The sequence below is a fragment of the Vipera berus genome (assembly GCF_964194415.1).
Source record: "Vipera berus genome assembly, chromosome: 5".
NCBI lineage: Eukaryota > Metazoa > Chordata > Lepidosauria > Squamata > Viperidae > Vipera > Vipera berus.
Genome location: NC_138207.1, coordinates 27,458,399 through 27,473,454, shown reverse-complemented (window position 1 = coordinate 27,473,454; position 15,056 = coordinate 27,458,399). Strand labels below are relative to the sequence as shown.

The window sequence follows — 15,056 nt, the reverse complement described above, 5'->3', positions numbered from 1 at the left end:
CATCAATGAACTTATTTTAAAAAGCCCAGCCTTGTGCAGTAAACATAGATAGGAAGGACGTCTTGGCACCAACTTGCACTGAGATGCCTCCTATAGCATCTAGTTCTAGCGTGTAACACTTCTCATGAGCAGTTGCCTAGGTTACCAACTCAGTCCTATCTATGGCCATGCAGCATTCTCTGGTAATGATAAGATCAAAACCAATAATTTCTGGCATAATTTGGCATTTCATAAGTGTCAAGCAACATTCAGTTTAACCTGGCTGCTCATGATAGTTTGTGCAAGGTTAGTCTGAAGATTAGATCTGGCAAAGTTACAACCAAGCATCCATCACACTAATAAGAGATAGGTGATGGATCAATTGCCCTTCTGGCCCCAAAGCAGGAGCCTGTTTAGGATGGATGAAAGAGAGGCAAGAATATACCTTGCTTTTCCTATAAATATAGCTTTTATTTTATACTTAGCAATTGTTAGATTCATTATTAAATTGTTTATTCAGTTCCAATAGAGTTTATGATTTGTCCTTGAATCTCCATTTGCAAAGCTTCTAGTTTCATTATTGATTGGGGGAAGCCTGAGAGTAGGATCTCTAACCTAGACAATAATTTGTAACTCAATTTACTCTTGCATTCAGCTCACCAGTAAGGAAATACATGTAATTTACTAATATACTCAAAATATAGAATACAGATGTAAATTAAATAATTTCAGATTGAGTTTTGCACCAATGAAATAATTATGTACACAAAAAATGCAAGTAGAACTAAAACTTGATAGCACAAAGTTATTGTACATACTAAGAACAGCTTAATTTAAAAAATAAAAAGCTAGTTCTCTCATTGGTTGTTATTCCACTCAGAGATAATGTTTCTGCTTTTCAAGTACATATTCACCTGTAATGTGCCCAGAGGAATTAATTCACGGAAATGCATAATATAAAAGCTAGACAAAAATTGACGAATATTAAAATTTAACCATTCTTAAAACAGATCTGATGAAATCAGTGATACATAAGTGCACTGATATCAATGGCTTAATTCATTTGACATTCTTGGATAGATATTCACCTAGTATGACATACAAACCCACACAATAGGTTCCACTGTGATTGAGATGACAGTTTGATGCATGATTCATCATAGGTTTATTCCCATCTGTTTCCAGGAGGGAAGATTAACATGAAATTAGCTCTTTCTTCTGATCTCTGAATTCAGTGTCAGGAGACCAGACACACTAGGTTGCAGCATCCCTTCCATTCTCACTTTTTCCCCCCACACCAGGGGTCCCCAACCCTCAACCACGGACCAGTACTGGTCCGTGGCCTGTTAGGAACTGGGCTGTACAGCTGGGGGTGAGCAGCAGGCAAGCAAGAGAAGCTTCATCTGTATATGCAGCCACTCCCCAGAGCTAGCATCAGCTCCACCTCTGATCATCAGGCATTAGATTCTTATAGGAGCTTGAAGCCTTGTTCCTTCCAAACTAAAAAAATGAAAAATATTTTCTCCGTGATAATGTTCCATTCTTTACAAACAGAGCTGAAAGTGAAGGTTGAGAAACTGATGAAATTGAACAAAACATTTTAATTGATTTCCAACAGATAACTGGCGATAGCATAAATCAGGTGGTGTTTGTTAAGATATAGGTCAGTTTTCCCTAAATCCGCTGAAATTTTGGTAATATAAAAATACATTAATCTTTCAACAGATTAAGTAAAAAAATGTGCAGTACCCCAACCTGAAGTGATTCCAGTGATATTAATAATAGAAATACTGTCAGATCCACCATCTTTGGCTTGGTGCTTCACTGGTGTCCTGCCATCAAAGCACTGGAGAAAGGAGGGGGAACAAATGGGCAAGAAAGCTGTCTGTGTCTATGGTGAGAACTCAGGAAGGAGGAACCATTGAAGAAGAGCAGATTATTTTGGAATCCGGTTTGTGCCTGGCATCTTCAAGGCCATTTGGAAGTGGAATTTCATCAGCCTAAACACCACAGTATTTCCCAAATCATCTCGGCAATGTCAGATTGGTTAAAGACACGACTGGTCATGGGGGGAGGGATGGGGAACCAAAGGCATAGTTTTGTACTGTTGCACGGGAACTTTAGATTCTGCCTGGCTTTATGAAATCAGCATCTCCTAGTAAAAGTACCTTTTGCTTCAACCAAATGGAGTTGAGAGTTTTCCTTCTCTAAGGGATCAGACTGGGGCAGGTCTGGGAAATACATACATTCTGTTCACTCAGGGTTGGCCTAATTATGGTTTCTTGAATAAATTACACACGATACAACACAAACATTTGATAGATGATCCAAAGTGTCCAAGCTGTATTTACGTAGGATGAAATTTCCACAGAGCTTATGAAATGTATGCATATTCTTAGCCTTCTTTTTCAATATAAAAATTCTATTGAACCATGTAGAAAAAGTAGCTAACAAACCTTTGATCTGCTTACTCAGTTTCTGTGTGTCATCTGCCTATCGTTCTTTGCTTTTACAGCTTTTATCTTGTTCTTCTTTGAAAGATCCAATAGATTATTAGTATGCTACCCACTGAAATTAGTGAGTAATGTACATAAAATAATCATTCATTTTTATTTGTACTGTGGATAAAGAATCTGAAATCTTTTCCTTTTTTCAATTTGATGAGAGAGAAAGTACACTGGTCCAAATCTACTATCATTGGGAAGAGAGGTTACAATAATCTTCTTCAAACTACTGACTTTCTTGGGGTGGCTAGTAGAATATTAACAGAGCCTCTTGTTGTCATGACAAATTCAGAGGCTGTTCTGAACATAATCTCATTAGGGCGGGAGAGATGCAGAAATATGAGATCACGACAATGTCAGGCTTATAAATTGCCAGAGCTTTGGGCTGCTGGCAGACTGAACTCTGTGAAAGAAAGTGGGATCGAAAACACAAGTGGGTTGAGGCAAACTGTAAGAAGCTTCTGCTAAAAATTACATCAAGATCCAAGGAAAGTTTTACCTTTTTTAGTGGAATTTGCAGTACAATTTTGAAATATGTGCTGTGGAGGGTGTGCCAAGTGTGTTGGAGTTACTCTCATCCCTTTAACTATACTATGCGTTCTCGCGAATATTCTCTTATTTTTTCCTGGGGGAACAATTGAAGTTAGTGACAATATTTCAGATGAAGTTTGGTACTTTGGAGGAATTTTGGGTTCTGGTGTACTGGTGAGTATGTCAAGTACCATGTTCTTTTTCTTTTTTATCATCTAGAGTTTACAGGCTTTATAGAAGTTCATCTACTAATATAGAGAACTTTGCTGCAATCTATCATTGAAATTAAATTATTATCTGATGAATAAGCAGGTTTAAAAATATAGTTTGAATATGAATGAAATCTGTTATTAAGAAAGCAGATGCTTATCTGATGATGCAGTAACAACAACACATATCTATCTAGATGTCTTTGGTGAATAAAGAGATAAGCATCATTTTGTTAAATCAGACCGACACTATATTAGAGCAGTTTTGTTAAAGCAGTATGAATATAAACAGATTTCTGTAAAATATATTACTGTTTAACTTTCCTCTTTTTTCTATTTTGTTTTTCTTTTTGTGTTGGGATATTTCCAGTCAATGCTAACTGTTAAACTTGAAAATGACTCCCGCGGCATTCAGTGACTTTTTCCAGTTCAATGTGCTTAGGGTGACAGCATCATTGGACTAGAATGATCCTGTTGCTTACACAACAGTAAACCTGCTGGTTGCAATGATGACATTTCAGAAAGAAAGAAGAAATGGCATTGTAGGATCTAGATTAGATGCCATTAAATAGAGAAAGATTATGGCCTCATTGTGATTTTCTGTTTTCTCCAGATGGTGTTTCCGGCTGTGGTCTTTTTGGGCCTTAAGAATAATGATTGTTGTGGATGTTGTGGAAATGAAAGCTGTGGGAAAAGATTTGCGGTAATTATAGAAGCAATAACAATCTCCAATCCCAGTCTAATGATTAAGAAGGAAATATATATTCCATTCATCATTACATTACCTTATAAAGGAGGGCCTTGCTAAACTATAATCACACCCAAAGAAGTACATAAGAAAAAAAGCATTTTAGATTTTACTTCTGAAAATAGACTCTTATTGGTTTTCCAGATTTTATCCCTGACAAAATCACGAATAGTTTGTGAACCTCCCTCCCCAACTTTTCTTTTTGCAAAGTTTTTGAATTTTTTTGAATGAAATGGTTTTGTCTGGCTCACTGACAACAATATGTAATTTTAAATTTCTTAGATGCACACTGTATTTTGGAGACTTTAGATTGACAGAAAATTCCATAATGCAATGATGCAGTGGCGGAAAAGACCACATCTCTTGCTAATAAGTTAGATGATTCTCAGTTGTATTATTATAATAGGTAAAGGATTTACATATCTTTTCTCTATCCATTTTCTCTGCCCTATTCATGATTTTGTTATCCTGTATCACCATTCTACCCCTTGATCATTTTCCTAGACAACATTCCACAAACATAGCCTCTTTTTTGACCCTTTGCCGATGCTACTTCCCCAAAGGGATGGGGCCAGGACAAAACATGATTTAATTAAATTGAATATAGATTGTAATGAGATAATTCATTGATTGGTACAGTTTTTCCCTATATGCTTAATCATTTCTCCCTTCTGCTAGATTAAAAATTGTAATCCAGTTGTAACGTGTGGTGGGACTTTGTGGGTTTACACTTAGGATGTTAAAAGTTAAATTGGTCAAACTATCTTAACAATTATTTGTGGGTATTTGAAACAAATTTTGGGAAGTAGTGATCAGATTCATGAAATAAAGAAGGCTAAATATTTGGCTTTGTACCCCCCAGGATAAAGGGACATAAAATTGATTTATTAAAATTAAATTAAAAGTTAAAAACTCTGGACTGAGGTCTTGACTAGAGTACACCACTCAGCTTTCCTACAAGGCCAATTACTTTAATCATGAACTTCTATCATGAAGTTCCATATGATTCCTGAACTAAGAAAATTTCAGTAGATTTAGAAATAGTGATTTCTTACTTTTTCATATGCCATTTATGTCTGAAATAAACCAGCTAATTATATAAACATGCAAGTTTCAGGTTTGATCTCTTCTTTTCTCTTGTTGCTGGCAGATGTTTAGTTCTATAATATTTGCAGCAGTTGGAATTGTGGGAGCTGGATACAGTTTTATTGTGTCAGTTGTGGCTTTGAACAGAGGCCCGAAGTGTAACACTGATAGCAGCAGTAGTAGCAACTGGACATATCCATTTTATAACGGGTAAGATACTTTCAACACTGTTATCTTTATGTACTATTATGTTTCGTCACACAGTCAGCCAGATGTTCAGACTTTATTTAGCATTTTTGTCTGCCTGTGGTGTCCTTCCCAAGGACCTGGGATAGATTTTATTGTTATTGCTATTCTTATTTAGCCATTATGTAGCAACATGATTGACATTGTGCGGTGTTACTGAAAGACAGTTTTTTTAGTCAATGCTCTTCAAATATGTGGGGCTACATCTTCCTCATGTGGGTGGGTATTGTAGTCCTACTAACCTGAGGACAACTTGCTGGAAATAGTTTTGGAAGGCATGCTGTGATCTCACCTTTAAAAAAAAATTATAAGAAACATTGGTTATGTGCCATAAATTGGTGTTGACTACAGAGATAGATGATGTCCAGGATGTTCTATCAATAAACTGGCCCTTCTGGTCTTCCAAAAGTGTATCCATTACCACTGTAATTGAGTCCATGCACCATGCTACTGGTCATCCTTCCCCTTCCTTCCACTTTTCCCAGCATTACAGACTACTCAGGAGACCCACATCTGTGCATAATATATTCAAAATATAACAATTTGAGTCTGTTTATCTGTGCTTTGAGTGACAACTCTGGATTGATTTGTTCTTTGAATATAGAAAGGAAGCCATAACAAAAATATGAAATGGCAAAGTACATTCTGTGTTAAGTATAACACAGGAAAAAAAATAAAGATGGCTAGTACCTTTCCTGAAATTTATCATTCCAAAAAACATAAATAAGGACTCTTTAGTGGAAACTTATCATTATCTGAGTTCTGTTGATTGGACAAAATAAGGAATTTTTTTAAAAAAATATATATTTCCATACGAACTCACAGAAGTACTATGCAAGTATTGTGGATCAGATTAGTCTCAGTTCTCAAAATCTGTTAGAAACATTGAGCTATAATTATTTTCAAATGCCAAGTATATTCTCTTATTGATAATGGCTTCAGTTCCCTGTTATTGTGTCTAATATATCTGAACATCATTCGATATAGCAGATTTATTTAAAGTATTTATTTATTTTAGCTTATAAATTTGCCACCATTAGATCCCTTAGAAACTTTACTGGATTGTTTCATTCTTATTAATAAATTAAGAGAATAATTCTGGTGAATCCTTCAGGCAGCGAACCATCCCACTTTGACAATAAAGGAACCTCAATTCCTGTTATGTTCCATTCCAGCTGTCCTTTCCTTTCCAGATTTGATGGCCACATTTTTCATAAATTAAACTTGGCCAAAATGTAACAGAAGAAGTTTTTTAAAAGATCAGTTCCATGTAGACTGTATGGGAAGAATTCTGAAAAAAAATATTGAGAGGGTGGGAGATATTTCACCGGCCACATACTTCTTGTAATCCATTGTGTCCAGCAAGATACAGTTTAATCCTTTCTCAAATGGGGGTATTAGTTTAATTCCTCATAGAACCCAGTAGATACCATAGATCAATACTATTTTATAATGTGCATACATCCATCCTGGGTTATGGCAGACACATGAGCTAGCCAAGTAAACATAATATGCAGACCATGGCTTCTATAAGAGAGAAATATTCTTTTTTCCCCTGCAGGGATTACCTTGCGGATCATAATTTATGGAACCTATGCCAGTCCCCAGAATCCATTGTGCCCTGGAATCTAACACTGTTTTCTCTGCTGCTGATAATGAGTGGAGTTCAGCTGGTCTTGTGTGCCATTCAGGCAATCAATGGTCTCTTTGGAACTATCTGTGGAGACTGCAAATGTTGTGGGTGCTGTGGGGTAAGAATGCTTCCATATTCCAGTATGCCAGCTTCTCATTTTCCATATTGATTTGCTTATTGTTGGCTTATTGTGTTTTCTTAAGTACTTATGACAAATTGACAAGACGGCAGTTTCTCTTTGAGTACCAGAAAAGACTTTCTGTTGGTAAATTCAGATTGACGGTGGAATCTAAGAAACTGAAAGCTTCTTCTCTGTGTTCTGAACCAGCCCTCTTCTCGCACCCCTAATCAAAAGAAGAGACTGGAAAGCGTCCAAGGCTAAAAGGCTTCTGCCAAGATTTAATAGTAAACACACAAGAGCTTATCTTCTCAAGCAAAAGAGTTGCTTTCAGCAACCAGCCCCTCCCCAAACACTCCTTTTATAGAGAGCTCAGGGCGTGGTCTCCCTGTGCCTCCTCCCGAGGAGTCCCATAGCCTTCCTTTGTTTGTCCCTGCTCGACTGCCTCCTGCGTCGGGCGTCCTTGAACAGGGCCAGCTGTGGGTCATCATCCTCCGCACTCTCGGGCTCACACAGCTGAGCAGAGGTTCCCGGCTGAGGACTCTGCAAAGTCTCCAAATCATCATCAGCCGGTTCGTTTCCCTCCTCCCCCACATCTGAGTCCTCCGATACATCGGACCCGGCTGTCGGACCCACAGGCTGGCCCTGAGTCACAACACTCTGATGACTGAACAGTCATCTCTTAGTAATACTTTAATTTTGATTCTTATACACAGCACAGGATGAGACTCAGTGGTCTAAATCAGAGGTCCCCAACCTTTTGGGCACCAGGGACTGGTGCCATAGAGAAAGGTTTTTCCATGGACCAGAGGGTGTGTGGTTTTGAATACTGCCTGCATCCCAAGGATGGAGCTTTGCTTGTTTGTGTGGGACACTTGCTGGCATGCTGTGGACCAGTGCCAGTCCACGGACTGGGGGTTGGGGATCCCTGGTCTAAATGAGACTTCTAGATCTATAATTTTATTTTCAGAGAAGATGCCTAAGCTGGAGCACCATTTCTTTGTTGTTACTATGGCTTGTAAGATGCTAAGTTGTGTAGAAGTGTTCTAAGAAAAAAACATATTTGCTTCCAGAACTTTGCAGTAGAATTGTTTCTTTATCAGACTTTTTTTTAAAAAAAAAGTACTTTAAATCTATACACGTGAGAAAAGCAAAAATGGGTAGCTGCTGTAAAGCATGTCCATATGCATACATGTTATTTGTGCCATAATTTAATTAATCATCATATTTTAGTTTGTCAGCCTAGGTCTTAAACTAGCTTCTAATACTGTAGATCTATTTTAATGGCCTTCTGAGCAGCCATTTGTATGTGGCAATGCTTGATCTCCTTCCATATAAAACTTCCCTCTCTAATTTGTGCATGCCAAGCCTCCATCTAAAAGAATTCACTAGGCATGTTTACCACTCATTAAGATCTCATCCTCACACCATCTCTGGCACATCCTGCTCCTGAATGCTAATCAGAGCTCTTTTTTTTATTTTTCGCCCCTGTAGCAATATTGACTTATTATATGAGGTTGTTTTTCCCACCATTAACCTCTGCTATCTCTTTCCACATGAATCCCTGTCCTTTTCTCCATGCTTTCTGGGAAGCATTGGGGCTGTTGTGGTGGGAGGTGGTGAAGGACCCATTCTAGGATGGTACAGTGGAAAGAAGCAGCAGAAGAAAGTGGACAAAACCTCTCCCCAGCTCCTCACTCTTCTGATAGCAGCAGCAGTCAAAATCATAACCCCTGCCTTTGTGTGAGGATGTCAACTTTATTGATCTCATTTTCAAGGCAGGGTGAAGGGACCACTGGGAAAACAAGGCTTTGCCACATTAGGAGTATTTCCACATTGGATTTTGGCCCTAAGATTCACATTTTAGACATAAAAGAGGGCTACTAAATTAGGGCTTACACGCAGACATGTCAAACTCGCGTGACGTATCAGAGCTTTTTCTCCATTGCCGGCAATGGAGTGGGCGCAGCTTCTACGTGACGCATCCAGCCCACAGGCCAGCAATTTGACACCCCTGGATAGGGTAAATTTTACCTGGGTTTCTTACTGCAATAAAATGCTATCTGAATGTTAAACTATGACTAACATTAGCCAACATTTATTTTTCTTTGTTCTTTAGGGAAATGGAACAGTTTAAAGAAGATGATTACAATATATCAGCTATGACAACACAGAATATCCTTTCTGGACTTTCCTCTTGATATGATGGGCCACATGTGTTTTACATGAAAGAGGCCTGGAATGAGGAGTCTTTTCTCATAATGTAGGAGAATCACTTTTTCCTTCCTACGCTTATTTCTCCTCACATATTTAGCACCAATTGGACTAAAGCATATTTATTTTTATAATAATTTTTCCCCCAAGACAAAGTATTTGAGACAACACTGGTTACCAATTTTGGCTCTTTCCCATCAAGAAGCAAAATTATAAACCACTTGTCTATAGTTTATGTAAAGATTGTTTATGTTGGATATAAGTCATATAAATGGAATAATAATAATAATTTGTAATTATACCTTACATGTAAAGGTAATGACAATACCTTTAATACCATCAAACAACATTTGCCTAGCCCAGATCCTTGGGAAGGACTCAATAGGTGGATAAAAATGCCAAATCCAGTCAAAACATTTAGATGACTATGCAACCAACAACAACAACAACAACAATAATTTACAGGAGTGTGAGATAGAAGTTCACATTTGGAATGCTTATAGACTCTGTGTAGGGTTTTTTTATCCTCCATTACTCCCTATTGTTTCTTAATTACTGTTTTCAAGAATTGCATGTTAGTTTGTATTCTTACAAGTCAAATGTTAAGCTCCTTCATAGCTATTTTTGTATGTTACTGTGTTAGTATATAGAATTATTTTATTTTCCAAATGAACATTACTTTGAAACAAGTGATATAAAAATAATAAACCATAATGGAATTAAAAGTTTGTGGTAGTATAAAGTGGACTGCATCTACCTAGAACAAATCAGAAAATTGAATGGCTGGTTTACTAGCCAAATAGCTTGAAATGGAAGATTCAGTGGTTGCAAATTCATGCTACTGGGCCTTTTAGCTTAACAGATGTTTGTGATGTTAGTTTCCAGAAAAGAGTCAGTCTTTTTATGTCAACCACTCTGTTAATTTGTTCTTTCAAGGCTGCTATGATCACCCCATTCAAAGGTAACATAGACTTTATTGCAGTTGGCTAATTAGAATTGCCATGTAGAAATCAAAAGGTGTAGTTTTGCTTCTTCCTCTCCCACTTTTTTCCAGATTATTTTTTCTGCTTTCTGTCTCATGTGGAACATACCACAGGGTAGAGGGTCTAGCTGTAAAACAGTGACAACTTTTAAGTATCTCCCTCCTTTCCCTTCCTTCAGTAATGATAGTTTTCTTTTAAGATGTAAATGGTATACTGAGTTCCCATATCACTCTGCACCATAAATATGACCTATATTAGTTTGCCAGATGGAAAAAGAACAGTGAGTGCTATTCCAGAATTTGTAGGCTTCCTGCCTGCACTTGCCATAGCCCAGCTGGTTTACCCCATATGGAAGTAGAGCCATGGCTTTTATTCTACTAGCCGCAAGGAAGTATTCATGTTTTGGACAGCCTCACATGAAGAGCATGTTGTGAATAGTATTGTATCTGTTACTAAAATCTGTACACCTCAATAAGGCCAATATTTTGAAACAAATAAAATTGCCACTTTTGCATCTTTGCTGTACATAGTTATCTGTTCTTTTATTTGCACTATTTATTTGGCTAGCCCCAGTTAGCTAAGCTTGATTCCACAATTTCCCCACCTGGAGAATATTATCTAACCACTAACTATTTTTATGCAAACATGTTTCAAAGTCCTTATGATAGTAAACATTCCTAAATGCAGGTAACCAGAGGTTCAGTGCCTTCAGTGACAAAGTCACCATTTTAATATTTCAGAAAAAAATACCTAAAGTTCTAAGAGCATGTCACAGTAGAAACTTTGTATTGACTGTACAACTGTTTAGATTTCTATATTTCATTAAAAGAATCTGGCTAGTTTTCAGAGGGGCCTGGAATTCTATTAATGGCTTCTAATATCCTGTCTACAAATCTTTCATTATTACTGCCCTTCGTGTTGGGGCAGCTCTTAGTCATTTTGGCTCATCCCTAGATTGGGACCACAATTTCCAGAGTTCCTAGCCAGCAGAGCTAAAGGCTATACCTATGTAACTTAAACCTTCGTAAATCACATACTGTATCACACATCTTTCTATCTTGAGAAATTTCAACTGTATAGCATTTCTAGTTAGATTTGATTTATATTGTAAGGATGTCATTGAAAGCTTATTATTGAAAAAAAGTTATTTTTTTAAATTAATAATTATAAAGATAAATACAGGTAGTCTCAACCTATAACAGTTTGTTTAGTGACCATTTGAAGTTACAATGGCACTGAAAAAAGTGGTTTATGACCATTTTTCACACTTATGACTGTTGCAGAATCCCCATGGTCACATGACCAACATTCAGATGCTTGGCAACTGACTCATATTGATGGTTGCAATATCCCAGGGTCACGAGATCACCTTTTGCTACCTTCTGACAAGCAAAGACAATTGCAAAGCTAGATTTACTTAACTGTGTTACCAACTTAACCACTGCAGTGATTCATTTAAGAACTGTGGCAAAATTCACTTAACACATGTCTCGCTTAGCAACAGAAATTTTGCACTCAATTGTGGTCGTTAAGTCGAGGACTACCTGTAGATGTTGTTTCATTATGAATATGTTGGTTCAGGATCAGTAAGGACATATTTTTGTCATGCCAACATATTACAGAAAGTTCACTGTTCCCATATCCAGTCTCTAGAAAAAGGCAGCCAGGGCCCAAAACTCAACCCAATGTGTTTCCTCAGTCTTTCTCAAAACCACAATCTGGACTTATTTGCGTCATCATTTTAAATCCAAAGAAGAAAGAAGACAAAGTCTGATTGTCTTGTTCCCATTGTTCTAACAATTAGTTCTCATGGAAATTAAAGGCCCTTCCCCACTATTTAGTTAAAGTGCTATCCATTATCCTGCTACACATAGTCCTTGTTTAACAACTGCTTGTTCAATTAATGTTCAAAGTTACGATGCACTGAACAAAAGCACTTACTTCCTTAAAGTTGTAGCCATTGCAATATCCCCACAATCACATTATCACTATTTGTGACCCTCACAGCCAGCTTCCAATAGACAATATAAATGGGGAAGCCAGCAGGAGGCTGCAAATGGCAATCACATGATATCACATTTAACGACCACATGGGATTTGCTTAACAACTACAATTGGAACTGCCATAATTGCCACCAAAAGTCAACAGGGCTATGTGATGTCACTCTTTAGGACACCATTGCTTAGCGATGGAGTTGCCGGTCTCAGTTGGACTAGATGACCTCCAAGGTCCCTTCCAACTTCTTCTTCTTCTTCTTCTTCTTCTTCTTCTTCTTATTATTATTATTATTATTATTATTATTATTATTATTATTATTTATTATTATTATTATTATTATTATTATTATTATTATTATTATTATTATTATTATTAATTATTATTATTATTATTAGCCACCCTTTCATAAAAAGTCTATTTTCACTGTAGTAATTATTGACAACATAGTCATTCCAACTAGCCCTATCTGCATCCTTGACCTGAAAAATTTTTGTTATCCGAACTTATCTTTGTTATTTTCTGGGCCCAGTTTTTAAACAGCATGCTAGAATCAACCAACAGCATTTTTATTTTCTAGGGTCATTCTGGGAAGTAAACATTTGGCTTCATTTTATTTAATGTCACACGTAGATAACAAAGGCACAAAGAAGTTTATGGATACTTAACTATCCCTACGATGGTACTTTCTTGAGTTGAACTTGGAAATTAGGAACATGCACTCTTTGAGAATGATTCTAATACTTATAGAACAAGGAAAACACGCAAATAAACTAAGAAGTGAGAATAAAAGTCCAATTTCCTTCAAAGCAAATTCTCTCAGGAAGCTCGCATTTCATTTGCTAGGGTAAGAGCTATGCAATTTCTGAGTTTTTATAAATGCTTTCCCTCAGAAAAAAAATTCTGTCAAACCTTGAAATGGACAGTCATCTAAAAAGTCTGTGTTCAGACAACATTTTTAACCAGATCAACAGCTAGGAAAGAAGTAGCAAGATAATGCAAATGCTAGCCAGCATTCAGGTTAGAAAGAGAGAGTGGGGGGAGGGAGACTGCTATTGAGGCAAAGATAAAACCTTACAGATCCTTGCAAAACCAGGTCATCCCAGGAATTTGGTGCCTCTAGGCATGCATTGTAAACCTTTATTGGTTTTCACATATTGCATAATTTTCAAGAAGAAATGACAGTCCCTCTCTCTCTCCCTTCTTCCCTCCCTCCCTCCCTCTCCTTCTCCCTTCCTCTTTCTTTCTCTTTCTCTCTCTCCTACCTATCAACTATAACAGTGTTTTTCAACCTTTTCTTCACCACAGACCCCCTTTAAATACCTTTTGTGGCCACAAACCACGGACACAAAACCCCAAGACTTCAGATTTAAATCATAACGTTTCTTTAAGCCTTTGTGGACCCCATGTGATAACATCATGGCTCTCCAGAGGTCCGTGGGCCACAGGTTGAGAACCATATTTGCATAACTGCCTACCTCACATAAAAATGAATCTGGGAAGCATACAACGTTTAATTAAAAACTAGACACTGACTAGCTCTGATGCCTTGCAAACACTACCGTTCGTGATGCAAATAACAAATGGAAAGCACCGAATGGTATAAAAATGCAGTCTGAGCATTAGCAGTATCAGACATGCCATCATATCTAGTGGTTTTGGTTGAAAGTGCTGCAGAGAAAGATATTTACTGCCCTCTTGTGACCAGGTTCACAATTCTGTCTGTGTTGAGAGCATTTTATGATTCTCTGGCAGTTATGTGTTTTACTTTGGTTTTATTTTAGCAATGTTATGCATTTTTATTTATTTCAAAGTTGTGTGCTAGCCAGAATCATGTGTGTGAAATAGGTGGCCATTTAATCAAATAATGGGGGGCTGTTTTGCATTTCTTGAGAGAAGGAAACCCATGGAAAGACTTGGGAGACTGCAACCCTTCCCATTTCAAATGGATCTGCGTTGCCTCGTATCCTGATACAAAGTTTTCTATGAGTTGAAGTACATAGAAATATTAATAAGTATTTTATTGCTTAGTATGCTTGAATAGTTGTTGCTGTGTTGAAGTTTGCAGCCTGCACAAATTAAACTCTTGGAATACAGATTTATGGGCTGTTCCATTTTTAGATAGAGAACTGGGTGGCGAGAGCAAACTCCAGTGTTTTGGTTTGCTTTGAACATGTGCAGGAGGTTTGCTGTAGAAACCAATGAACCGGAAGATCAAACTGTCTTTTCTCACCTAACAACTTCTATAAGTGTCTATTTCTGTTTCATAAAAACAAACAGAAAAAAAATGGAAGGCTGGTTTGCTGATCCACCACCAGTAGTGAAGGACAATTGTAAACTGAAGTAATATTTTGCTGTATCCTTGGGGGGGGGACAGGTGGGTTGGAGATATTTAAGGTCAATTCTACTTATTTTCTTTGAGATTAGTGAGAAGTCAGCCATAATTATTCAGTTATTTCAGTGGGTATCGGCACAAACAAGTTGTTAGGATGGAACCCAGTGTTCTTCCTTTTCTTGTGTTTATATAGCTTTGACAGGAGTGCTATTTCGTTACTATTTATCCGACTGGGGAGGATTTGGGGTACTCCAGATGAAACAACAGCTTCTGATTTCAGCTGATGTGCATATGATTCTAAACATAGATCAGCACTGTGTCCAAATAAGGTCCCATTACGACATCACTATTTTGGTTCAATCACATTGCTGTTCCCTTGTTCATCTCATGCTTAGTAATGTCCTAAGTATGCGATGAACATGAGAACAGCAAGGTGAGTGAACCAAAATACCATGTTCTTATATGTATTTGTAG

The 15,056-nt window shown here is 37.3% G+C and overlaps 1 protein-coding gene across 1 annotated transcript; it reads left to right on the top strand.

Annotated features, from left to right (window-relative positions):
* Window positions 1–3,017: 3,017 nt before the first annotated feature.
* Window positions 3,018–9,191, top strand: TM4SF4 (transmembrane 4 L six family member 4; the record flags this gene model as incomplete). Its single annotated transcript, XM_081329126.1, has 5 exons — window positions 3,018–3,188; window positions 3,837–3,926; window positions 5,122–5,267; window positions 6,865–7,054; window positions 9,174–9,191. 5 exons carry the CDS (start codon window positions 3,018–3,020, stop codon window positions 9,189–9,191), a joined length of 615 nt encoding a protein of 204 aa, XP_081185252.1.
* Between the last annotated feature and the right edge of the window lie 5,865 nt (window positions 9,192–15,056).